General features: G+C 48.8%; 1 protein-coding gene across 3 annotated transcripts; it reads right to left on the bottom strand.

Annotated features, from left to right (window-relative positions):
• Positions 1–640: 640 nt before the first annotated feature.
• On the bottom strand, positions 641–25756 carry LARP6 (La ribonucleoprotein 6, translational regulator). 3 transcript variants are annotated; one of them, XM_078448828.2, is made up of 3 exons: positions 25737–25756; positions 6911–7121; positions 641–2163 (listed from the first exon to the last, which is right to left on the bottom strand). In XM_078448828.2, exons 1-3 carry the CDS (start codon positions 25739–25741, stop codon positions 1096–1098), a joined length of 1284 nt encoding a protein of 427 aa, XP_078304954.1. In that variant the 5' UTR covers positions 25742–25756; the 3' UTR covers positions 641–1095. The 3 variants fall into 3 exon arrangements, with proteins under 3 accessions (XP_078304954.1, XP_060474118.1, XP_060474117.1); XM_060618135.3 differs by lacking the exon at positions 25737–25756 and adding an exon at positions 21690–21997; XM_060618134.3 differs by lacking the exons at positions 6911–7121; positions 25737–25756 and adding an exon at positions 21690–22086.
• Between the last annotated feature and the right edge of the window lie 36 nt (positions 25757–25792).

Genomic DNA, 25792 nt, shown 5'->3' with positions numbered 1-25792 from the left:
CAGACCGCTAGGTTCAAGCCAGCTCTACTAACCTAGCCCTTAGGCCCTGGACAAGCTAGTTACCCACATAAAGTCTGTTTCTTCCGCTGTAAAAAGGGGATAATATCTGAAAGTTTGTTGCGTGGTTTGGGGGGGGGGGGAATTAAATGAGATAATGCATGGAAAACTCTAAGCATAGTCCCTGATGTCTAATCGCCGTTCAATAACTGTCAACAAATTTCATTAAATGGCACTTGTCTAAACTCCCCCAAAGGGCAAGTGGATAAGCCAACGCTAAAATCCAGGCCACTGCTCCTTCTGCTACATCAGAAGCTGCCAGTGACAATGGACATTCACCAAGGAAAAGGAGCCAGCCTGGGGACCGTATCCAGAGAGCTTGGTCTTTACTAAGCTGCCTCTGCCTGGGTAGGATTCACTGTGACGAGAGACGCGGTACTCTCATATCTGCACAAACTCTGCCGACCTCTCAGGCTGCCGGAGCCTCAAGGAGAGCCCCAGGGCTGCCCTGGGCAAGACCTCCAAGAGATGCGTCTCCGTTAAGCTCCTCAGGGCCTCCTGACATACCACCCACAGCCTTGTCAGAGGGGCACAGACTTCTGTCAGACACGATCTAGGACTTCAGAGGCAGGACTCCCAGTCGGATGTTTTATTATTTATTGAGTTGACAGGAAATATACATTTGGTCCCATAAGACACCATGCTACCGACTTAACGAGTTGCCATTACACGACAGAGCCCCTGGGGGTCCTCAGGAAGCTCTTGCATGGCCAGCCGAGGTCGGCTCAGTCACCGCAGGCAGGAGCTCTGTCCTGAGGAAGAGACCCACCGCCCGACCCGCCCTGGAGGAGCTTCTGTCCCACAGCTCTGCAGAGCCGCAACATTCATACACGTTGGGCATCATCAAAATAAAGGTCATGCTGGTTGTTCTGAACTAGAAGGTGCTCTTAAAACCATGGCGTACCAGACAACCTATGTACATTACAAATATATAAATTAAGAGGTCTACACGTATACAAAATCTGTCAAAGGGGACCTAATCGCATTCTGTATCATGCCAGGTATTTTGATGGAGCGGGTATTAAAAATAGAAGGTATTTATACACAGGCCCTGCCCCTCTCGTGTCCTCCGTGGAACCCTCTGGTGTTGTCAGGGCCTCTGGGCAACCTCAGCACCCCCACAGGTAACCCATCGGCAGTCTGCATCCTCCGAGACAGCAGGGGACTCGCCCCGGGGCTCTTCTCCTGTGTCCCCATCTCGGCCTGGCGGCGCCTCCGAACCCAGGGGCTGCCGGAGGGAGTGATGCTGCTGTCGGAGGAATAATCCGTGCACTTGCGAAGGATCTCAGGGCTGGCGCTACAGTTCAGCCTCCCTTCCTCGGCCAGAGGGGATTTTCTGGAAACGCCTTTGCGTTGAGCCAAGGGGCTGCTCCAGGGACTGGAGCACGGGGAGGCGTTGGGGCTCAGAAAGAGATTCTGGTGGCCAGCAGGGCTGAGCTTGGTGGTGACCACGTGCCGCCGGCCGGCCATGGGGGACGTGGGGTTGCTCTCGGGGTCGGAGGAGCTGTTGGCGGAAGACTCGTCACCCATGTACTGAAGCTCCTCGACTCTCTTGTTTAGGGACTTGTTCAGGTGGATGCTCGCGGCGGGCTCCTCGTCCTGGTTCTTGTCTTTGGGAGGTTTCTTTTTGGGTGGCTTCATCCCAATCAGGACGGCTTTCATGTTCTCCCTGCCCTGAGATTCCGTGACCATGAACTCATGCGCTCTGATGGCCGCCTCCACCTCCTCGAACTCCACGATGGCGCACTCCTGGGTCCCCACCTGGCTGTACCGGCTGCTGACCCTCCGGATGTCAGGGGGCAGCTCCCTCCCGGGCTTGAGGATCCGCACTGACGAGATGACTCCGAAGGTCCCGAAGAGCTTGAGCAGGTGTTCCATCACCTTCTCCTGCACCCTTCCATTCTTCTGGGGCGTGGCCAGGGCCCAGAGCTTGGGGGACAGGTAGAGATCGTAGACCAGGAGCATCTTGCTTGGCAGGTTCTCGTTGGGGAAGAGCGGCACGGGGGTGGTCCTCCTCACCTTCCGGTGGTCCTCATTCAACTCGAGGCTCATCGAGTACTTCAAGGCGTGTGCCGTGGTTCTCCAGTCCCGGGTCAGGTGTTTCACCTGAAGAAGACAAAGCAACATCGGAAATGGTACCTATCGTCTTTGCCCCTCTTGTGTCCTCTATAATCTCCCTCCCCTACCTCCCTCCCCACCCCCGTAACACTGGTCGCTAGAATCACACCTGCTGTGTGTAGGCATTCAAAAATCTAGTGAGCTCTCCACAATGTCAAGCTAGGCAGCACAGTTTGGAGCAGTGCCGTCCAGCACAACTTTCTGTGGTGATGGAGACAGTCTAGTCCACGCGAGTTTCGAGGTTAAGCCTGTAGGGCCTGGAACAAGGCTGTTAGATACACAAATCCAAAGCCCACCTCCGGCCGGCGGTAAGACCTGACGTTTTCCCACCTCTCGGTGCCTCAACTCCCCCATCTGTAAAATGGACACGTTTACAGTGCCCGCCTCACAGCGTTGTCGCGAGGAGTGAATGAATAAATCGATATATACATACCTACATCCAGACACACATTATGCATACATATGCACAACTTAGAACAGTGTCTAGCTCATGGCAAGTACGCAATAAATATCGTGTGCTATCATCATTTCAAACATCACGTGCTATCGTTTTGACAGGGCTCGGAGATTTTTAACATTCAAACGCTTTTCTGAAGTTGTGTTTCTCCGTTTATGCGTTGGATACCCAGAAAGTTCCAAAAGAGCTTTCATATTTCACTGGAATATCTCCTGAAAATGATGTGGACTGTTTCAACTTGGAGTAAAACCCAACTAGGGCCTCAAAGAGAATGATGAAATAGTCCCTCCCTCCCTCCTCCCTGAGTGGAAATTGTGCGTATCAACGCGCAGTATATGAAGGCTATATTTATGCTGCAAAACAGTAATTTTCAAGAGGCCCACTTCCGCTGGAGGGAATGCCAGGGAGAATGAGTCATCGCATCCCGCAGGAACTGTGGAGGTGGGTGGGGTGGGTAACCTGAGCCAGGAATGGCGAGATCACCCTGCGTCCGTCCTCGGAGGCCAGGCCAACGCAGCCACTCTGCAGAGGAACCCTGAGACCAAACAGGAACTTCCCAGAACTCAATGTGGGAGGCTCCCTAACAGGGCGGTGTCGGGGGGGAACCTCGCAGAGCTCTCAGTACAGCCAGGCTCCTGCAGACAGGGCGCTGTCCGCTCGAGCCTGTGGCCTCTGGGTGACACGGCCCAGATGTGGGCTTAGGGGTGTGGGAGCCACAAGTCACCTACACAACAGAACCCACGGGCTGATTCCACGGCACACACCAAGGACAGAAGGTGGGCAGAGGTCCAGTCAAAGGGTCGGACTTCAGGCGAACGGGGCCGATCAGGGCTCCAGAAGGGGTGAGGGTGATGATGGAAGGTCACTGCCAGGTGGTGAGGAAGCTAGTCAGTAGCTCGCTGAGGATGGGATGGCGGGGAGCCTTCTCCAAAGCCAGTGGGGGAGAGGAAGAGGAGCTCCTGCCTAGACCTGGACCCTGAGCCAGGCGTGCTCGAGGGAAGGCCAGTACTGCCCTGCTCCGAGGGCTAGAGAAGCTCACAGAAGACCACACACGATCGAGAGAGAAGCGGGCTCTAGAAAGCACCCGATATCCCTCTGGAGCCAGGAGCACAGTCCACTGGGAAATCTCCGTGATAGTCCGAACATCCCAGGCCTGTCTGTGAGCCGTTAGAAGGCGTGTCCGGCACCACTTAAGAGGAGGAGTCAGGGAGGTGATATCCTTGTGCGATCACTAGAACCTGCTAACCTTTTCGGAAACTGCAATTCCCCTGTTTGTCATATGCATTTCCTATGATGATTAGCAGGAAAGCCTTTAGAATGAAAACAGCCTTGGGGGCGCCCGGGTGGCTCAGCTGGTTAGGCGTCCGACTTTGGCTTAGGTCATGATCCCCTGGTTTGTGAGTTCGAGCCCCGCATCGGGCTCTGGGCTGACCACTCAGAGCCTGGAGCCTGCCTGGGGTTCTGTGTCTCCCTCTCTCTCTCTGCCCCTCCCCCCGCTCGCACTCTGTCTCGCTCTCTCAAAAATAAATAAACGTTAAAAAAAGTTAGAACAAAAAGGGTCTTTGTTCTCATTTTGAAGGTGTTGGGGAGTCTATGTCTACTGTGCAGCCACTTTTCAACAAAGAAAAGCCCTCGTAAATAGATCTATAGTGGCAGCTTCAAAAGGAAAGAAAATCGGGCTGCCTCTTCAGGTCCCTGGGGAGGAGTGAAGGAATGTCTACTGGCTGCTTCATTTTGGGATCCCCCACAAACACTTCTTTGTTCTCTGGATGTGTGTGGTATTGTGATTTATCATTCCGAAAGGACTCGGAGATGTTAACGTTCAAACACTTCTCTGAAATTGTGTTTCTGCCCTGATGCGTTTGATACGTACAAGCTTCCAAAAGATCTTTCACATGTCAATGCCGTAGCTCCCGAAACTGACGTGGACTGTTTCAGCTTGGAATGAAACCTAACTTGGGTCTCCCAGAGAATGATGAAATAGTACCTCCCTAAAATACATATACATTGCTCTTTGTCCCCGTTCTTGGCACGGGGTTGCTGGCACCCGGTACATTCCCAGGTCATAAGAACACTAGGAGTACCTTTTGTTCCGATGAGGCGACTCTGGATGGGCTCCTGGATGGCTCCTAGTTGACGGCCGGTCACCAGAAAGACCAAACCGTGGTTAGAAGCTTGGGATTTTCAGAGAAGGGAGAGGGTCAGGAAATTGAGATAATGGTCGATCAAGCCCACATGAGGAAGCCTCCCTGAAAACCCCAATACCTTGGGGTTCAGGGCACTTCCCGGATGGAGGGTGATGCACCCCAATTCCTCTGGGACAGAAGCTCCTGCATTCGGGGTCTCGTTCCGGGTATCTCTTCATCTGGCTGTTTGTCTGTATCTGTTATCATATCCTGTATTACACTGGTAAATGTAAGTAAGTGTTTCCCTGAGCTCTGTGAGCTATTCTAGCAAATGATCAAATCCAAAGGGGAGGAGGTCATGGGAACCTCTGATGTGCAGCCACGTTGGACAGAAGCTGTGGGTAACCTAGGTGACTAGCTGTGAGCCTTACCCTGGATGGCCTGGTGCTGTCTCCAGGTAGACGGAGAACTGCTGGGTGGGGATGTCCTCCCCCTACAGGCACATCTGGCGTCAGCGTGTGCTCGCGGTGTGAGACAAGGGAGACGCGCAGGAGGAAGGGGAGACTTTTCCGTTGCAACAGGAAGTGCCCCTTCCCTCCTTCTCCTATACCCTGGAAACTTCTAGTCACCCTCCAAGATCCTTTCTTTCTTTCTTTCTTTCTTTCTTTAATGTTGCTTTATTTTTGAGAGAGACAGAGGGACAGAGTGTGGGCGGGGGCGGGGCACAGAGAGAGAGGGAGACACAGAATCCGAAGCAGGCTCTAGGCTCTGAGCTGTCAGCACAGAGCCCGTCGCGGGGCTCGAACTCACGATAGTGACCGGAGCCCAAGTCAGACGCTCAACCGATGGAGCCACCCAGGCGGCCCCTCCAAGATCCCATTTCAACGTCACCACTTCTGGGAAGGCTTCTTAATTATCCAGGCAGGGTTACTCGCTACTTTGTTCTTTCACTGCCTTTGGTCATATTGCAATCCTTCACTGATCTCTCGCCTTTCCTGGACTTTGCAAGGGCAGAGAACCCATTCATGTCATGTATCCTGTGCCTAAGGCAGCACTCAGGGTGCGGCATGAATAGGTTTGATGAATGAATGAAGGCCAGAGAGCAAGAGGAGAGGGCCGACTCTACCAGCAGGTGAGGCAGAGAACAGCTCCACGGAGAGAAGCTCTCCTCCGGGAATGTCTGACCAAGGGCACAGGCGGCTTGGCTGGGACCCAGCTGTTACACATCCCGTTATGCAACGGGCCATGTGGTGCTTTTCCATTCTGGTAAATACGCTTCCCCCACGGAAGACACACGGTGCTGGCTCCAGCTAGTCCGTCCACACTTTGAGAAGTAGGGAATTCACGCACAGTCCAGTTGCTGGGTCTGTGCACCGGAGGGACGTGCGGTCTGTGGCCCGGATGGCGGCAAGCATCAGATACCCCATGTCCCCATTGTATAGATGAGAATGTTGGTCTTACAAACACTGCTGGAGTCTTGAAGGTTCCTCTCCCTGAGTTCTGGGCGCTCCTTCTTCTTCCTATTCATTCGACTGGGCAGGTGAAAAGCTTGGGTTTCACGTAATTCTAGGCCCAATAGTTGTCTCTCAAGGCCACGGAGTCCCTGTGTCCTGGCACAGCACCCTCCTGGTCACCCACTTGCCTGGCAAGAGTGCTTGAACTTTACTAAGAGCAAGCACTATCATTTCACAACTGCCACCGGCTGACGTTTGTCCCAACACCCAGGCCCCTTTTAATACTTGGGAAGATACTCGCTGTCGTTGGTTTGGTTTTTTTTTTTAATGTTTATTTCTTTTTGAGAGAGAGAGAGAGAGCATAAGCCGGGGAGGGGCAGATTGAGAGGGAGACACAGAATCCGAAGCAGGCTCCAGGCTCTGAGCTGTCGGCACAGAGCCTGATGGGGGGCTTGAACCCATGAACCATGAAATCATAACCTGAGCGGAAGACAGACGCTTTAACTGACTGAGCCACCCAGGCTCCCCCGCGATGTTGCTAATAACGATCCTAAATCTCTATTCTTGATCATGTTTCTCTATGTCAGGGGGCAAAAAATCGCTAGTCGTCAGGTATCATGTGGGCAAACAATATTGAGAACTGAAACCCCCAAACACCCCTGAAATCCTGGAGGCAGCGTGTGAGGACGAAGGCTTACCTTTTTGAAAGATGTGAGTAGCTTGACGCTCACATACCCCAGCTTGTTCCTCCTCACGTGCTTTAGCAGGAAGGCGTCCTTCTCCAGGTTTGCATCAGAAAAGTAGAATTCGATCTGATCCACCAGCTTCCTGATCAACTCCTGGTCTGGGGGCTTCCACTCCTGCTCCCCGTCTTCATGCTCGTTCTCGCCCCCACTTGTTGTGGTGCCACTGAGACCAGAAGGAGACACGGGGCGGGGGGGGAAGGTTACAGGCTGAACTGCTGTCCCCCCCCACCCCCAAATTTCTTGCGTTGAAGTCCCAAAGCCCTGTATGTCAGGATGTGATCTTACTCGGAAATGGGGCCCTGTAGATGTAATCAGTTCAAGATGAGGTCACACCAGAGCAGGGTGGCCCCAATCCACTACGACCGGCGTCTCATCAAAAGGGGAAATCTGGGCACGCGCACACAAGGAGAATGCCGCGTGAGGATGAGGGTGGAAATGGGGGTGATGAGCAGAAGCCCAGGACCGTCAAGGGCGGCCAGCAAACCACCAGAAGCCAGGGCACTGGCCCAGAACAGACCCTCGAGGGGAGGGCATCTTGCTGACACCCCGGATTCCCTACTTCCGGCCTCCAGAATGTGAGGCAATACATTCCGTGGTTCTAAGCCACCCAGTTTGTGGTGCAGCTCTAGGAAACTTCACTGGCTCCCACTCGAACTGCGCTCCTCAGAGGGGGTATCACCTGGTGATCACAAGGGGCTAAACTGTGCCCAACGAGCTAAGAAATCAAGCTTTTGTTTTTAAGGTGGACCGAGGGTCACTAAAATAACACCACCGTCTACGAACGTTTCTGTGCTGCTGTGCCATTGACAGGATGCTCTTCACATTCCCTCCTTATTCTTCCCTCCCCACTCCTCCCCCCCAATCCTGATTTCTGGAAGGTAATTTAGCAGACTCACTAAGAGTCCCAATCCTAGAGGTAGACCATGGGGGTTCGAATCCCGACGCCACCATTTATTAACTGAGTCAACTCAGGCAAGGAACCCCACTCCCTGCCACACCTCAGTTCTGTTATCTGGCCACTGGGAATCACCATAGTCACTCTCCTGATAGGACTGTTACGAACAGTAAATCAACTAATACATGGAAATGCTCACGTGAATGCCTGGCACACCCTGAGAACCGAGTAGGTGACAGGTACATTCATTTGCACCTCACATCTAGGACCGAAGCTCCAGTTTTCTGTCCCCAAAGCCAGCACACATATCCTTTCCATGTGTCGTTGGGACCCTGCCATGGAATCGGGAAACGATCCCATTCACCAGGGCCTTTCTAAATGAAACCCATACCCACCAGTAGTTCCAGCTGGACAGACTTCCTCCCCCTCTCCCTGAGAGTCTTAGGATATGAGAGCAAGCCAAAGAAATCCTGAGCAAAGCTTCTTTAGGCAGGCAAACCTTCCACCAAGGGATTACAAACACTTCAAAACCATAAACATATAGGGACTTTGTGACGATCTGCCTCGCAGGTGACGCCATTAATTCGAAGCTCTAGAAGGTGGCTTCTTTTTTGTATGTTTAATTACCACATTAAATTATGTACTATCCACTATCATACATATCTTATTCAACAAAAAGGATTGGTTAAAAATGACTTCCAGAGGGGCGCCTGGGTGGCTCCGTCGGTTAAGCATCCGACTTCGGCTCGGGTCACAATCTCACGGTTTGTGAGTTCAAGCCCCGTGTCGGGCTCTGTGCTGACAGCTCGGAGCCTGGAGCCCGCTTCAGATTCTGTCCCTCTCTCTCTCTCTCTCTCTCTCTGTCTGTCAAAAATAAATAAATGTTAAAAAAAATTTTTTTTTAATTACTTCCAGAAAAAAAAAATTACCACTTTCCTATGTGGCAGCTTGATTTCCAGTAACATGACCATCAGGCCCAGAGTCTCCGTTAACATGTTCTGTGTAGGGAGAGCATCTCCTGGGAGGGATGCAGACACCGAGCCACCAACAGCATTCAGTGTGCTTCGACTCTGTTGGGAGCACCTGCTTGAGTCCCCAGCAGGCTCAGGAAGTTCACAGCGGCATGTTCACAGTAGACAAAAGGCAGAACCAAAAATGTCCACTGATGGACGACTGAATCAGCAAAATGTGGCACATCCATGCATCGGAGGGAATGTAATTCAGCTTTGAAAAGGAAATTCTGATACATACTGCCACGTGGATGGACCCTGAAGACACGATGCTAAGTGACATGAGTCTGTCCTCAAAAGACAAATACCACGTGATGCCAGTGACATGAAGGATCTAGAGTTGTCAAATTCACAGAGACAGAAAGGGGACCGGCGGTTACCGAGGACTGGGGAGGGGGGGATGGGGAGCTAATATTTAATGGGTATGGAGTTTCAGGTGGAAAAGACAGAAAGTTCTAGAGATGGAAAGTGGTGATGGGTGCACGACGGCGTGAATGTCCTCAATGCCACTGAATTGTACACTTAATGATGGTTAAGATGATAAGTTTTGGGGGGAGGGTTTGGTTTTCTTTTATAAGTTTATTTATTTTTGAGAGGGCGGGTAGGGGGCAGAGAGGGAGGGAATCCCAAGCAGGCTCCTCACTGTCAGTGCAGAGCCCAACATGGGGCTTGAACTCAGCAACCGTGAGATCATGACCTAAGCCAAAATCAAGGCTCGGACACTTAACCGACTGAGCCACCCAGGCACCCCTAAAAGTATGTTTTGTAAAAAGCCTTTTAAAAATGGGATGGCAAACTAAAGGAATATTTTAAGGCAGCCTATAAAAGCAGATAAAACAGGTCAAAGGCAACTTAAACATCAGACAAGCTGAATATTTTAGAAGTTTCTAGAAGACAGCTGTGGTAGATAATAGATTCAACCAACATCTGATAGCAAACTCTCGCTTACCTTTCTTTATTATGGAGGCTACAAAAAGACAAAAACAAAACTAAACATGTACTTTCTCAGCATCTGTTACAGGTAATAGCCATCTGAGCCACCTGTCGTGATATGGCCAACAACACACAAGTGAAAATCTTTTGGCCCCATCTCTTCCCTTTTTAACTGATTTGAGTGTGGATGTGATGGTTGGGGTGGTGGCAGCTATTTCACTACCAAAGAAAAAGGCCAAAATGGGGCATCTGGGTGGCTCAGTCAGTTAAGCATCAGATTCTTGGTTTTGGCTCAAGTCATGATTTCATGGTTCAAAGGTTCAAGCTGCACATCGGGCTCTGCGCTCAACCCTCCTCAGGGTTCTCTCTCTACCCCCCCTCTCTTTATGCCCCTCCCCAACTCAAGTGTGTGCACACACAGGCACACATGTGCTCTCTCTCTAAATAAGTAAATAAATTTAAAAAAAGGAAAAGGCCACAAGAACTAGCTTGGCCTGACTTCTTGACATTATTGGCTCTGATATTATTGAGTTGCTGAACCAATTCCTCTAACTACCTACCTGCAGATTTCTGACTACACGGGAAAGATAATGTCCATTTGCATAATTCACCTGTTAGCTGGGTTTTTTATTACTTACAGCCAAATAGTAGGATAGTAATACTGTTTTGACAAAGTGGTCCTTAAAACATGCTAACTGAAAAGTGTCAGTGGCACAATCAATGGAATGAAAAAGGAGAGGCAACATGGACAGAACGGATTTTCACTCTATTAGAGAAAGTTCACACCCTAAGAAGCAGTTCAACTAGATAAGTTGAATACACCAGATACAATAACTACAAACGCATGGGAAAGTCTGAGCCCCAATGACAAGGATGAGAATACAGAGGAGTTGGGATGAGGTGTATGCTAATGACCAGTGAAGAGCTTTGAGTGGACTCAGATATTAGCAAAATGGTCTAACTTACTACAAATCGCAAGTATATCAGAGGTGACCAGACCATCAAAGGGACCAACACACTAGTAAGTCCTACTCCGCAACTAGAGTAGTTGAAGCTATTACAAAAAGTAATCTCAGGGGGCACCTGGGTGGCTCAGTTGGTTAAGCAGTGGACTTAGGCTCAGGTCATGATCTCGCAGTCTGTGAGTTCAAACCCCGCGTGGGGCTCTGTGCTCTCCAGAGCCTGGAGCCAGCTTTGAATTCTGTGTCTCCCTTTCTCTCTGCCCCTCCCCTGCTCACACTCTGTCTCTGTCTCTCAAAAATAAATAAATGTTGAAAGAAAAAACAGGATCCATCAGGGCACAGGGAAGTCACAAATCCAATGGAGGGGCGCCTGGGTGGCTCAGTTGGTTAAGCATCCGACTTTGGCTCAGGGTCGTGATCTCACAGTTCGTGGGTTTGGGCCCCACGTGGGGCTCTGTGCTGACAGCTCAGAGCCTGGAGCCTGCTTCGGGTCTCCGTCTCTCTGTCCATTCCCCACTCACGCTTTGTTTCTCTGTCTCTCAAAAATAAATACATATTTTTTTTAAAGTTATCTCATAAACAAATAAAACATAATGGAAGGATGGGGATGTAATTTCTCAATTTCTCCAGTGCCCATTCTAGAGCTTCCCGTCCTTTCCAACGTCTGTCATGGGAAGCCTTTACTCCCTGCAGAAGATTCTATGACAAACTTGGTTGAGAAGATGACGTTCATCGAAGCAGACTTGCCCAGACCTCCCTTGGACATGCTCTCCCTCCCCACAAGCTTGTTCTATATGTCTGGGCATCTGCCGAAGCATCTACCGCATCCAGGGCCCTTTTCTCCACCTTGGTCCTCTTATGCCTGCGGCAGGATGGGACGCTGTTGACCTCTTTCCTCTCGGTACCTCTCGCCCTGGGCTTCTGTGATTTGTCCTTTTCTGATTCTTCTCCTCATCTAATTGCCCTTTCAGTCTCCTCATTCTGCTCCCATTTCTCCAAGGATCTATCCTTGACCCTTTATCCCCTGGCAACCAATAGGTTTCAGCTGCCGGATAGCACATCCAATTCAAACCTGCCTCTACCTACCCCTCCATCCTTCTCTCATGCCTGAGACCCCATCCTCAATTCCTAGCTGCCTGCCTGATGCTTCCACGTGGACAGCCCGTTAAAACTTCAAATCTATTACGTCCAGAATTGAACTATCACCTTCTGCAAAGCTTGACCTTGGGTCGGATTGAAGCCTAGACCTGGCAAGGGGCATTCTATCTGGGAAGCTCCTCTTTTCATACAGTCTGATGGTAAATAATCCACACTGTGTGTTTGGGGGAGGGGGGACGGGATTCTGCATCGGTTATTTGCAGCCAGTAAGCAGACAGGCAGGTAGCCAGAGATTCCAGAACAGGTGGGCAGTCCTCGGAAGGTGATATAAACCATTCTGCGAGGTCCTTGCACCCTAAGGACCCCTCACTACATGGGTGCTGTCATCGGCAACTGTATATCTCCAAAGGGGGATCCTGAGAGGCAAGGCCTTTTTGCACATCTGGGAGCACGCTGCCTTCTTTCCTGCTTCGTGCAACAGCCTTTGAATGAAAAAAGACCAGTATCCTTTACGAACATTAAAGAAGTTTATATCTCTTAAATATGAATGTTGGTAACTTTCTGTCAATTACAACCGTCCTGCAAAAACCGTGTATCTTTCCTCCCAAACTGCCCCACTGACTACTTTCCCTATTCACTCTTCTCTGCATTTAGGCTCAAAACCCAAGATGCATCTTTTAGCCCTCTCTTTTTGCCCCCACATCGAACCAATTATCAAGTGTTGATTTTATTCTGCAGTGTCTCCCATCTGTTCCCTTTTCCATTCCAACTGTCCTCATTACTTCTCTCTTGGACACTATTAATAGCTCATCAAAAATGAATCTTAAACATTAAAGTGAAATAAAAAACACAAAGCAAAAGATGAAACAACATAGTGCATAACTTACAAAGAAAGCAACGATCCCCCCCCTGCCGCCACCCTCTCCAACTTCACCTCTCCTCCCTAAAGGCAACCTCTAGTCAACCATTTAGTTCTTAGGAGAGTTGCCTTATGGTTCTATAAAATATGCTCATTCTACTCCTCACATGCCAATTTTCAACATTGGGGTCACTCGTCTCCCAAAGCCTCTTTTTCCAATTTTTAAAATTTTATATTATTTTGGGGTTTTTTAATAGCCTTCTAATTGTGTTTTAAAATAATACATTTAAAATTCTGTTCCTTATTCCATCAACATTAAATGATACTTCTCATTTCCTCACTACATACGATAGGTGTGTTCTTTCCCTCTCCTTCCATTTCCAACCTTTCAAATTCTCCCAGATGTACCTTTATGTTATTTTGTCATGGTCCATATTTCCATTCTACTCCGTAACTAATATTCCATGTTTTGTCTATAGATACTAAAAGTAGAAAGTTAATCAGTTGTGTTTACCTTTATGATGGTACAAACACTGATCTGTGCAGGGTGGAGACATTTGCCAAGATTGCATTTCTTTCTTAAAGTCCTGTTAGTTGACCACCTGGATTGATCCTCTATAACTCTTTTTTTTTAATTTTTTTTTTAACATGTATTCATTTTTTTTTTTAATTTTTTTTTCAACGTTTTTTATTTATTTTTGGGACAGAGAGAGACAGAGCATGAACGGGGGAGGGGCAGAGAGAGAGGGAGACACAGAATCGGAAACAGGCTCCAGGCTCCGAGCCATCAGCCCAGAGCCCGACGCGGGGCTGGAACTCACGGACCGCGAGATCGTGACCTGGCTGAAGTCGGACGCTTAACCGACTGCGCCACCCAGGCGCCCCAAACATGTATTCATTTTTGAGAGTGAGAGAGACAGAGTGTGATTTGGGAGGGGCAGAGAGAGTGGGAGACACAGAATCCAAAGCAGGCTCCAGGCTCTGAGCTGCCAGCACACAGCTCGATGCAGGGCTCAAACTCACAGACTGTGAGATCATGACCTGAGCTGAAATGGGATGCTTGACTGAGCCCACCAGGCGCCCCAATCCTCTATGACTCTTACCCTCTTTTTCATATTGACCTCGTTGTCTTTGTCTTTGATTTACATTGCAAGAGATTTTCTGACATTACCTTCTAATCATTCTTGATGAATTGTTTAATTTCAAGAATTATGTATTCTCCAAGAACTCTTTTATGTTTTCAAACTGCTCCTTTTTAAAAGCATCCTGTTCTTGTTTTGTGGATGCAGTCTCTTAAATTCCCTCTTGGGGTACTCTCCAGAGTCTACATTTTTAAAAGTCTCTTTGTTTTAAATTTTTTTCAATGTTTATTATTTATTATTGAGAGAGAGAGAGAGAGAGACAGAGCACAAGCAGGGGAGGGTTAGAGAGAGGGAGACACAGAATCCGAAGCAGGCTCTAGGCTCTGAGCTGTCAGCACAGAGCCCGATGCGGGGCTGGAACTCACAAACTGCCAGATCATGACCTGAGCCGAAGTCGGATGCTCAACCGACTGAGCCACCCAGGCGCCCCAAAAGTCTCTTTGTTTCCAACAGCATCACCTCTATATCTTCTGGGATCAGTTTTTCATTTAATTTCGTGTAATTGGTTTTCTTCATGTGATTGGTAAACAATTCACCGTTTCTTTATTCAAAATCAGTTTAAATAAACTTATTATAGGATAATTTCAGATTTATAGAAAAATGGTGAAAAGAGTACAGAGAGTCCCCATGTATCCCACATCAGGCTTCTTCTATTATTAATATCTTGTGTTAGTACAAGGCATTTAACCAACTAATACGAATACATTGTTATTAGCTAACGTCCATACCTTATTCAGATTTCCTTAGTTTCTACCTAATGGCCTGTTTCTCTTTCAGGATCCCATCCAGGATACTAGATTCTGAGTAGTTGTTGTGTCTCCCAGGCCTCTCCTGGCTGACACAGTTTCTCGGGCTTTCCTTATTTTTGATAACCTTGACTGTGCTGAGAAGTACTGGTCAGATATATTGTAGAAAGCTCTGCACTTGGGATTTATCGGATATATTTTTTTAGGATTAGACAGTGGGTATGGCTTTCAGGGAAGAGAAGCACCGAGGTAAACTTCCATTCTCATCACAGGATATCAAGGGGACTATCAACATACCTGATCACTGTGGACGGTGACCCTGGCTGCGGTAGTGTTATTTTGTGTCTCCACTGTGAAGTTACTGCTCCCCCCTCTCTTTCCATACTGTGCACTTTGGAAGGGAATCACTGTATACAGTCCACACTTAAGAGGTGGGGAGTTCTGCTCCGTGGCTATTCAGTTCGAAGAGTGAAGGGAGGTCTGGGTTGCTTTTTCTTGGCGGGTCCATATCGGTTCCCTCCACAGCTGTATACTCTGATTTTCTTCCTAGCTGGTTCTATATCCATGGATGGCACATGCCAACTGGAAGGCTTCCCTTTAGGGTGGATAGGCAGGGAGTGATTAAATAGGGGCTTTATATGGAGAAGGAGTTACTCTGCAGGTACAAGCTCTACCTAGCAACCCCAGATCATGAGCTGATTCGTTCAGCTGCTTTAGAAAATAACCTTGTTTCTTCCTTTCCTCCTTGCACGTAAACAGTGATGTTGGTTGCTCCTTTTTACGGTCAGGCAGAGAGGTAAGGCAATTGTTCTAAAGGAAGAATTTAAATTACCTCTTGGATATCAACATCCTTTTCAATCCCTGCATCCTTCACATATTTCCTAACCAGAACCTTTCTAGGGTTCTGTCTTCCCACCTCCTGCCATCTCCCTCTGCGTCCACTCTTGCTGTATTTTGGGTTAAGCCTCTTCCACTCTGTGCCTTATTACATGTTCTGAAGAACCGCTATGTCCCTGCTCTACTCTAATACTAACACTAATGTTTTCTATTCTGTTAAATAAAATCCAAAGTCCTTAGCCCTTTATTCAGATTCATTTAGAATCTGGCTGTAAGCAGCTTCCAAAGGAATCTTTGTCTATTTCCCTTCAGATCCTTTGCTCTAAAATAAAAGCATGTAAAAGATTCACAGATCCCTGTAAGTGTCACCAGGTTTCTGGACTCTGTCCCTTTGGGCATACTGTTCCAACTCCTTAAACATCTTGCCTTATCTCTCAGGTCCAAATCCCTGCCATACATCAAGCCCCATCTCAAAGCAACTCTCTCAGGAAGCAAATCATTTCAACTTCTCCTAACCCTTGCCTGTACTTGTATTGAAGCTACCGTGTGCATATCTTATTAGTGCCCTTGAACCGTATCAGTGTCCTTCATTCTGGCACGAACCAACATAGTAGGAATTTACAAAGTATTGCCGGTGTAAAGTGAATAGTTTCTGTAAGGGCAAATCTGCAGGATTCTTTGAGATAGGAAGTATGGTTACCGGTGAATAAGCCATTAGTGGTCTTTCAAGAGGACTTTGAAAAAAAGTTTTACGTTTACAGTCTTGTTTCCTTTTAAATAAACCATTGTAAATTAGGAGTACTGACGTGTTCTTTTTTTGTAACGATAAACATGCTAGAAATTAAAATAAAGGGTAGAAATGAGGAGGTACACTTCAAAACAGATGATGGGGCTCCACAGATCAGTGTTGAAATATTAATCATATTTACAGATGATCTAGGGAAATAAGTACAACATAAATCTCCAGGGCTGCCTTTCTCATAAAATCTCAAGATAATCTGGAGATATTAATTAAGTGGTTATTCGAATGACACCTTATGAATAAAAATATCCAAAATAAAATGGTGGAATAGTGAGCTCCTCACTATGGCTTTCTGTACAGCAAAGATTTCTTGGATTCATCACCTATCTTTGCAGATGGTCTAGCCGAGTATGGTGCTTTGGCCACCAATACCAAGAAAATGGCGGACAACAAGAAGGAAGATATTGAACAAAAAGGAGCAAGCATCATTTATGAAAAACAGTAGGATCCGGGACAATCTGTCTATAGTTCCTTTTGACTTGCCTTTAGGAAAAGATAACGAGGCTGAAAAGGTTCAAAAGGTAAACAAAATTGATCGTGCAATATGAAAACACAAGGACAGATTCCAAAAAGAAAGGTTTTTCATAGAGACAAGTTGGAAACATACACGGGGATGTGTCCAAGTTTGGAAAAGGCAGTATGGGAACAATTATATTTTGGATGCCACTAGCAGAGTCCCCATGCTATGTCTGGGTGGCCAATGGGTTCTTAGTTATTAGAGACATCATGACCTTCTTCTCTAACCCTGTCTTCTGCCATGCTCTTCTGGAATCTTCCTAGCGCCTGCAAAAGGAGAGCAACCAGTGGACGTCTCTGCAGGTCTAAATGGTTTGCGGTGTGAAGCAGAAATGTTTACACTGTATTTACTTCCACATCTGGTACACAGTTGGCATTAATAAATGGAGCCTTTCATTATCATCATCCAGAGCAGAGAAAAGATGGCTCGTGCAAGGTCCCAGAAACATCCCGAAGAGAAAGGAGCCTAGATGTTTCTGTCTGTTAAATGAAGGTGTGCTTCAGTGATTTTATTCTTCATGCTAATATTTAGTATTCTAATCGTAAATCATTTTTACACATTGGAAGACAAAGCAAACGAATAAATATGTTAATGTTATTCAGAATCAAGATTGTCAGTGTAAAAAAAATAAAAGTAAATCAAAAACCCTATTATGTTAAATATGAATTGGAATTATCAACATTAAGTTATTTTTTAAAATGCATTTCCCAGCTCTATGGAAAGGGTCTAAAACCAGTGTTGCCCCAGTAGAAATTAGCACTCTTAATTCCAGGTCTTGGTTTCTAAATACCCTTCTGCTAGTATTTGAAAAATACTAGCCACAAGGATTCCTGTGGAAATGGCTGGATCCCATGACCAGAATAGGAAAAGTACCAAGTAAGCCCAGAATATCTAGCAAGAGAAAGCAAGAAAGTGCTCAAAAACGAAAGGGCATGTTCCAAAAGGCTATCCTGAAGCCAACCTGAAGGGGTCTCCCTACTTAATCAAGGACATTTTGAACATCAAAAAGAATGAATGTAACTAATTTTCAAAAAGCAAATAAAAATCGATGAATCGAGGAGAGCCCCAAAGGAGGGCTCTAATTTACAATATTTGACGTGACTATTACAGCCACTCCTCTCTTCGAAAGCTGGTCATTAGGCATTTATGTTGCCTCAGTAGGAGGGACACTTGTTCAATCCCAGATGATGAGCAAGGCTCTCTGATACAGAAAAATGCCAGTTAATAAGTGAACAAAGGCTAATAAAATTATAAAATCACCAATTGGTAATTCCTGAGGAGTTGACTCTCAGGCAAGGATCAGTAGATGGTAAAACCATTAGGTGAAGGGCACTGGTGAAAGAATATTCACAGGAACCCTCATATCACTTGTTCCTTGCAGAAGAAGAGACACAGCTTCACAATGGAGAGATCAAGTGGTCTCTGAGTCAAGTGGTCAAATTAGAGCATCACTTTGGTCACAGCCACCTGAGGTGAATGCAACCAAAAGTCCGTGGCATTGCCTATGAGGTGCTCTTGCCAAAACGTTTAATCCAAATTGAGCCAAGCCCTTAGCCTAGCTTCCAGTTTACAGGAAACACAGGGTACCAAGGAGCAAGTTAGGGGCGCCCGGTGGCTCAGTCGGTTGAGCGTCCAACTTCGGCTCAGGTCATGATCTCGCAGTTTGTGAGTTCGAGCCCTGCATCGGGCTCTGTGCTGACAGCTCGGAGCCTGGAGCCTGCTTCGGATTCTGTGTCTGCCTCTCTCTCTGCCCCTCCCCCACTCATGCTCTCTCTGTCTCAAAAATAAATAAATATTAAAAAAAAACAAAAAAAAATAAAGGAGCAAGTTAAAGTAGATGATGACACCGTAATCAGACCAATTCAAACTGGGAAACATTCAATGAGACATCTGGCCTCTTATTTCAAAATAGCAATGCATTAAAAAAAAATGTGAATGTTCTAGATGAGAAGATTCTAAAGGGACATAATAGGCAAATGCCACCCCCTGGATTGGATTCTGGTTGGAGGGCAAAAAGGAATATCTATAAAATGCAATGTGGGACGACTCAGAGGACACCCAAATAAGGAACTTGGTTATTGGATCATTTTAGGGATTACACTAAAGAATTCCTGTTAAGTCTCTTCCTTGCAATAACAGCATTATGGATACTATGTCATTATTAAGAGCTCCAAAATAAAGTGCTTAGGGTATAGTAAGTCTTGTGTATAACTTATTTTCAAATGGTTCTGAGAAATCCATACATATGTCCATCAAACAAATATGGCAAAATATTAATAACTGTTAAATCTCGATGGTGGATATCTGAATGCTCACCATACTACTCTTTCACATTGTATGTTTGAAATCTTTATTTCCCAAAGGTGACAATAAAAAGAAAGACACCGTTTAGCGAGCAAGACGTGGGAAGAAGGCTAAAGAACATTTTTCTCATTTCCGCTATTGCTTGTACCCCAGGGAAGAACCTAGTATTGGGCTAAGTACTGGCGGTGTAGAGAGGACTAAGGCAAGGTCACTGCCTTTAAGGATCTCCGTTTGGTGGAAGAAAAACACACAAATATTTCAACCCGATGGTGTGATGCAATCATAGAGACGTGCATTCATTCAACAAATATTCAGAAGCACTTGCTACATGCTGGGTGCTGAGGATACAATGAGAACAAGGCAAGCTTGGTCCCTGAATTCAGGATGTCCACATTCTTGTGAAGGAGACAGAATTATACAGTTACAACTGAGGCAAGTGCTAGGTACAAAACGTGCAGAGTGCTACGGCAACAGCAACACGGAGGGCAGGAAACAAACAGCTTTGGGGGGGGGCGCGGTTAGGGGCAGTGGGGATGAAGCAGTGAGGTTTTAAGGCGGACTAGAGATCAATCAATCAACCAATCAACCAATCAATCGATCAGAGCCCCAGAGGAGGGAGTGCAAAAGTATGTGGACACGAAACTGCACCCTGTGTTCAGGGACCCAGATGGGTTCGTGCTGCGGGAGCATGAATTGCTAACACAGGCAGGGAAAGAAACAATGGGCCAAGGGTGGTGGTAAACCTGGGTGCTAAATCTCTAGGAACAGCTTTAGGAACCTGGGCTTTCTCCTGCAGACTCTAGAAGCCAAGAAGTATCCCCACAGAGTGGGGGGAGCAGGGGAGGGAATGCTGTGCCAGGCTAGCCCAAACAGGGGGCAGCACGGATACTGTTCTTGGCTACATTCTCCTGCTCTGGACGTCTGCCTGCTGGGCTCTGTCGGCTCCACCGCCCTAAAGAGCCCCCCAGGGGTTTTCTAGTGTCAACTCTCTGCCAGTGGGCAGCAAGAAACGCTTCAAACTGAATGCTCCATGAGACTCCAAGTCCCTGGAGCTGGGAGCGAAGGGAGGCTCTGGAGGGAGAGTGGTGGGGGTGGGGGTGGGGGTGGGGGTGGGCGTAGGAAGCCCACCCAATGAGGATCACGTTCTCCTAGATTTCCACAGAGGGATCTTTCCTAGATCTCTCAAAACTTAGTCCCCTAGTATAGGGGACAGCTCTTTGCCAGAGTCACAGGCAAATCAAATCAGAAGGGATCAGCCACTCTGAGCGACTTTATGTAACTTCTGAAATTGTTTGACTAGGTGACTGCCTTCCCTTCAAGACTGAGATGTCAGTGACTGTGGAGTCATCATTTTTATACTCTCAATACTCAGCACGGAGCTGAGTGAATGAGTGAATGAATCAAGCTTTACAGTATACAGAGTTCTGCTATGTCGACTGTGGCTACTGTGTCATCTGCTGTGGCTCAGCTTTCCTGCTCTCAACTGCTGGGCTGGCCTTTCCTCCTCCAATACCTCTGTCTCCACGGAACCGCCCCGAATCTCTGGGTGCCTAAATCCAGACCCCTTCCACTGCAGAGGGGTCAAGCCAGTGACGGGGAATGGCTCTGGACCCAGTATCCTCACGCCCTTCAGTTGAGTCCTCTGCCAGTGAAGTAAAGCTATGCCTGCCAGGGAATCATCCTGCAGAACCCTGACAGCTAAGAGGCATGGGCACAGGAACCCAGAAGAAAGAGGGCTTTTACGAAGTGCCTGTTGGCATTTCCCAGAATTTGCAAGTTCCACCACTGCGCTACTCCGGTATCCACGGATACTCCGTACTGTATGTCCTTTCAATATCGGGAGGGATATTGAATATCGGGGGGAACCCACAGACCTGAAAGGCGTGGGCGTTAGTGGACATAGGTCCAAGGTCTCCGGCTGTTGACAAGAGCTCAGGGCCCACTGGCACCGTTAGACAGGTGGCCTACAACAGCCATAACAGCTCCAGACTACCCATCACTCAGGAACCCAACAGCAAGGCAGCAAGATGATGATGCAAGCTCGGGAGTCAGGTGGGGGAGGCTGCCTGAAAATGGGAATCCCCGGCCCTCGAGAAGGCGAGCAGCAAGCCTTGAGCTGATTCCAAATCCGAGCAGGAGAGCTCGCTACACCGTGGAATCACTCCTCGGATCCCCCAGCAGCAAGTGTCAGCTGGGCCTGGCCTGCCCCCACCCATTCGGACTGATAAACAGGGCGATAATGGCAGTGAGGGCCCTCCTCTCCAGGGGAGGTGGGCCACTCTCGGAGGGTTAGGGGGGAGACGGGACCGAACCAGGCTTTTTGGAGGGTCCCGGGTGAGCGCACGCAACGAGAGCCTCCTCCGGGGGAGGAGGAGATGGCGAGGGTGGCCCGGGAAGGACTTCCTCCCGGGTCCCAGGGCATGCCGACGTCCAGGCCCCTGAGAGCCCCGCCGCCAGCGCCAGGAGCCCCGGCCGGGGCGGGTGACAGCTGCGGAGCGGGGCACCCACAGCCGCCGAAAGCAGGTTCCGCCCGGGTGGGACGCCCCGCCGCGGCCGACTCGAGCCGCTCGGCCCGCGGAGTTGTCCCCGCGCCCCCCGCTCAGCCGGGCCGCGCCCCCGCGCCTACCTGTGCCCGCGGCTCGGCTCCTCCTCGCTGGCGCTGCCCCAGCCGGGGCTCAGGTACCGAGCCGGGTCCCCCGCGCCGCGCGCCTCGGTCCCCTCCTCCTCGTCCTCCGGCTCCTCCACGTCCTCGGCCTCCTGGATGGCGACGCGGATCTGCACCGCGGGCTCGGGCCCGGGCAGCGCCTCCTCGCCCGCCTGGGCCATGGCTCGCGGACCGGCCGGGAATGCGGCGCCGCCGGTCCCCGCGCCGCGAGGCCGAGCCAGCCGGGCGGCGGCGACTGCGGCGAGGGGGCGGGGGCGCTGCGAGCGCGCCCGGGAGGGGACGGGGGTCGCGGCGCCCCGCCCCGCGGCGCCGCCGCCGCCGCCGCTCCGGCCGCCAAGCCGCGCGCCAGAGCGGGCGGGGCCGCGACTGGGGAGGGCGACTTCCTCCGCTGTCCCCGCGCAGCGCACGTCCCGGAAAGATGCGCTGGACCCCGGCTCCTCCAGTGAGCGCCCGCCGCTCCCTCCTCCCACGCGTCGGGGCCCCGGAGAGGGGAGACGGGAGGGCGCAGCGCCTCTGACTTGTCAGCGTGGGGATGACTTCTGGGGGTGGCAGGCACGGACAGCACCTTAAGAGGCTTCTGTGCCTCCCGGTGTCTCCCCCACCGACCGACATCTCCACCATTAGTCCCCTTGCTACAACCACCCTGGACTGTGCGCCCTGTGAGGTCACACACTTGGTTCCTGCCGTGACCTATACCACTGGTTCTCAAAGTGTGGTCCCCAGACCTGCAGCCCCAACCTCACCCGGGACCTTGTCAGAAACGCACCTGCTCGGGCCCAATCAGGTCTCCCGAATCAGGATCTACGATTCTGAACTTCGTGTTGTAACAAGCCTTCCAAGTACCGCCAAAGTTCACTGAAGTTTGAAAGCCACTGCCCTGTAGTGCTTCTTAGAATATACCCTGCATGTAATAAGCACTCAAATACTGTTGAACAAATAAAGGGAGCTATTGAAATGCCAGTATGTTCGAAAAGCCTGTTCACATTCAGCTGTGAATGAGTTCCATAGCAACCCTGCAAATGTGACCCAGAAACTAGGGACAGAAGCATCGACATAAATAAACTCTGAATGTGTTTTCATGAAGCTCTTAATTTACCTTCTTAAACATAATTTATTATAATAATTTGCCAAACTAGGGCTCCGAAAGAACAGACCCCTGGACCAATAGGTTTTGATAAGGTGAAGCAGATCAGAGAGGCTCAAGAAATGGGATCTCTTGGAAGGCACTCTCCTTGTAAAGGAACACCATGCACCGGGCCCTTGGTATCTGGGCTGGGGCCAGGAGAGACCCCGGGGGGGGGGGGGGGGGGGGGGGGGGGAGGGAGTGGGGGGCGGCAAGGACAGCCCGTCTCCTGTAAGGTTTGACTAGAATCTGCGTCCCTTTCTTTGTCAGATCTCTCTTTTGATTGAAGGGGCCATAGAGTGAGTTAAGGGAAGGAAGAGAGAGGCCCTTGGTGTCCGTACCAGGATGGCTCAGAGCCTGTGTCTGAGCTATGGGGAGGGAAGAGACAAGAAGTGGGGAGGGAAGAGACAAGAAGTGGAGAGGATCTGTTCTAAGCTAGCGGTGCCTCCCGTCAAGACTGTAAAGCTTATAGAACCTCTGTATACCTGGTCCACTCTCATCAGGATCAGGAGAAGACTGGCAGCCCTCTCCACACCTCCTGTTTTGATAACCTTAGTTCCTGATTTTCACAAAGCAATACACATTATTTCATTTAAACCCTCCTGTGTGGTGAAGACAGCAAGGATTATTATCCTTACCCACAATAATGGCTCATATTTGTACCAGGTTCTGCGGTGTATGATGACCTCCCGATTGTCTGAGCCTAAGAGTCCCCTGGGGAATGTTCTGAAAACACGGACTCCTAGGCTCCTATACTTTTAACAACTGGCAGTTGGTGGGTGAATCTGGTCTGCAGAAGTGTTTTATTTGGTTGGGGTTGAGAAAAAAATAGATGGCATCGATACGCCCTTAGGTTCAAATATATCTGCCTGTGCTGTCTCTGATATTATTTATTTCTGACTCCTCAGAAAAGAATTCTGAATCCAGAAGGGATGTCAGACATCATCCAGCCTTGAACTTTTAGGGAATGGGTACCCCCCAAGTGTACAAACCTTCTCTCCACTGAGAGAAGAACCATACACCACACACACACACACACACACACACACACACACACCCCTTGGAATATATCACGAATTGAATGCAAAACTTGCATAGGACTTTTTTTTTTTTTTTTAATGTTTATTTATTTTTGAGACAGAGAGAGACAGAGCATGAACAGGGGAGGGGCAGAGAGAGAGGGAGACACAGAATCTGAAACAGGCTCCAGGCTCTGAGCGGTCAGCACAGAGCCTGACGCGGGGCTCGAACTCACAGACCGTGAGATCATGACCTGAGCCGAAGTCGGATGCTTAACCGACCGAGCCACCCAGGCGCCCCGCATAGGACTTTTAAAGCAACTTCACATAATTTTCTCATATGTAGTAGCTGGCTTAGCATGATGCCTGGGGGAGGGAAAGACAGACACCCCCATCCGCATTAGGGACAGTGCTTCACGGGAGGAGTCCAACTCAGTCACTATTCAGATGAGGATAGTGAGTTCTAATGAAGCTCATGGGTATTTATTATATGCTTAAGCAAATGATTCAATGAGTAAATTTATTAATGAGAGAAGGACCTCTTCCACTCTATTACGGCACCCGTTCTGTCCAGCAGAAAGCCCTGCATCTAGAAATGTTTGTTGATTTGATTTGACTTGTCCTAACCACACACCCATCATTTGTGCCACTGGTGAAGGAGATGGTGCCACTGGTGAAGGAATTTTTTTTTTTTAATTTTTTTTTTCAACGTTTTTTATTTATTTTTGGGACAGAGAGAGACAGAGCATGAACAGGGGAGGGGCAGAGAGAGAGGGAGACACAGAATCGGAAACAGGCTCCAGGCTCCGAGCCATCAGCCCAGAGCCTGACGCGGGGCTCGAACTCACAGACCGCGAGATCGTGACCTGGCTGAAGTCGGACGCTTAACCGACTGCGCCACCCAGGCGCCCCGGTGAAGGAATTTTTTAAGGTGCCCTTCTCATTTCTAGCTCCTTCCTTTCACAGAGCTGTGGCCAGGAGATGAGGCCAGCCCCACCCAGGCCTGTGTTGAATATCACTGCGGGGAGTTTGCATCAGCATCGAGATGATTAACAAAGTCTCCTTCAGCAAAATCATGACCTCAGCCTGGAGTTGGTATCCTTCCCTTTCCCTGGAATCCTGAGGGCTCATTTTTATAATAAACTTAAAATGGGAAACAGTTTTTCCCCCCACAGCTTCTGAAGATGAAACAAAAGGAAATATATTAATGAGTCATCAGGATGGACTGAGATTAGGTTGAATCAAAAATACAACCTTAGGAGATCTTTCCAGTATACGAAAGATTGTTGTTTGAGAATCAATTGGAAATATTTTTTTAGCGCCCCTGGCACTAGAATTGCAAACCAAGGACTTAGAATAAGATATTAATTTGGAGAAATTAGGAGTGGGCTAAGTATTGATGGTAAAAGCTGGTAGTATGAGGGTGGGGGTTCAGCAGAGGGTCTGGTTTTAACTGTAGGGGAAGGAGGGTGGTTTATTTAGTCATTTACTCATTTGTTTAAGCGTGTAACAAACACCAGGCCCTATGCTCGCCTTAATTTTGTAAAATGACTAAGACGTGATCCGTGGATACCAGGAGAGGAGGGAGCCCGGAAAAGACGTCCTTCAATAATAGAATGTGTCTTTGGCAATAAATGCCACAGCAGAAATCTGTACAAAGAGGCACAACCGGTGAAAACGTTACCGAGGATGTCTTGAAGCTTAGAGTAAAGCAGTGCCCACATAAGCAATAGAGTGTGGTGGAAAAAGCACTCACTCTGGCAGCAAATAGACCTGGATTCCGACACCAGCCCTGCCACATCTTAGCTACACAACCTCTCTGCTCTTCAGTGTTCATACCTGTAAAATGGTCTGAATGATCCTTACCTCATTGAGTCGGGTCTGTAGATCAAAGCAGATTGTGGAAGACGTCTAGCACAGCA

Source organism: Panthera onca, chromosome B3, assembly GCF_046562875.1.
Source record: "Panthera onca isolate mPanOnc1 chromosome B3, mPanOnc1 haplotype 2, whole genome shotgun sequence".
In the NCBI taxonomy this organism is placed as follows: domain Eukaryota; kingdom Metazoa; phylum Chordata; class Mammalia; order Carnivora; family Felidae; genus Panthera; species Panthera onca.
Note: the sequence above shows the minus strand (reverse complement) of the source record. Positions and strands in the feature narration are given on the sequence as shown.

What these genes read in the sequence shown, in the direction of transcription:
- LARP6 (XM_060618135.3), bottom strand. Translation starts at nt 21,889, where the DNA reads ATGGCCCAGGCGGGCGAGGAGGCGCTGCCCGGGCCCGAGCCCGCGGTG. An exon ending in GAGCCGAGCCGCGGGCACAG is followed by an intron (nt 7,122 to 21,689) that starts GTAGGCGCGGGG and finishes TTCTGGTCTCAG; the next exon opens with TGGCACCACAACAAGTGGGG. An exon ending in TACTCACATCTTTCAAAAAG is followed by an intron (nt 2,164 to 6,910) that starts GTAAGCCTTCGT and finishes TGTCTTCTTCAG; the next exon opens with GTGAAACACCTGACCCGGGA.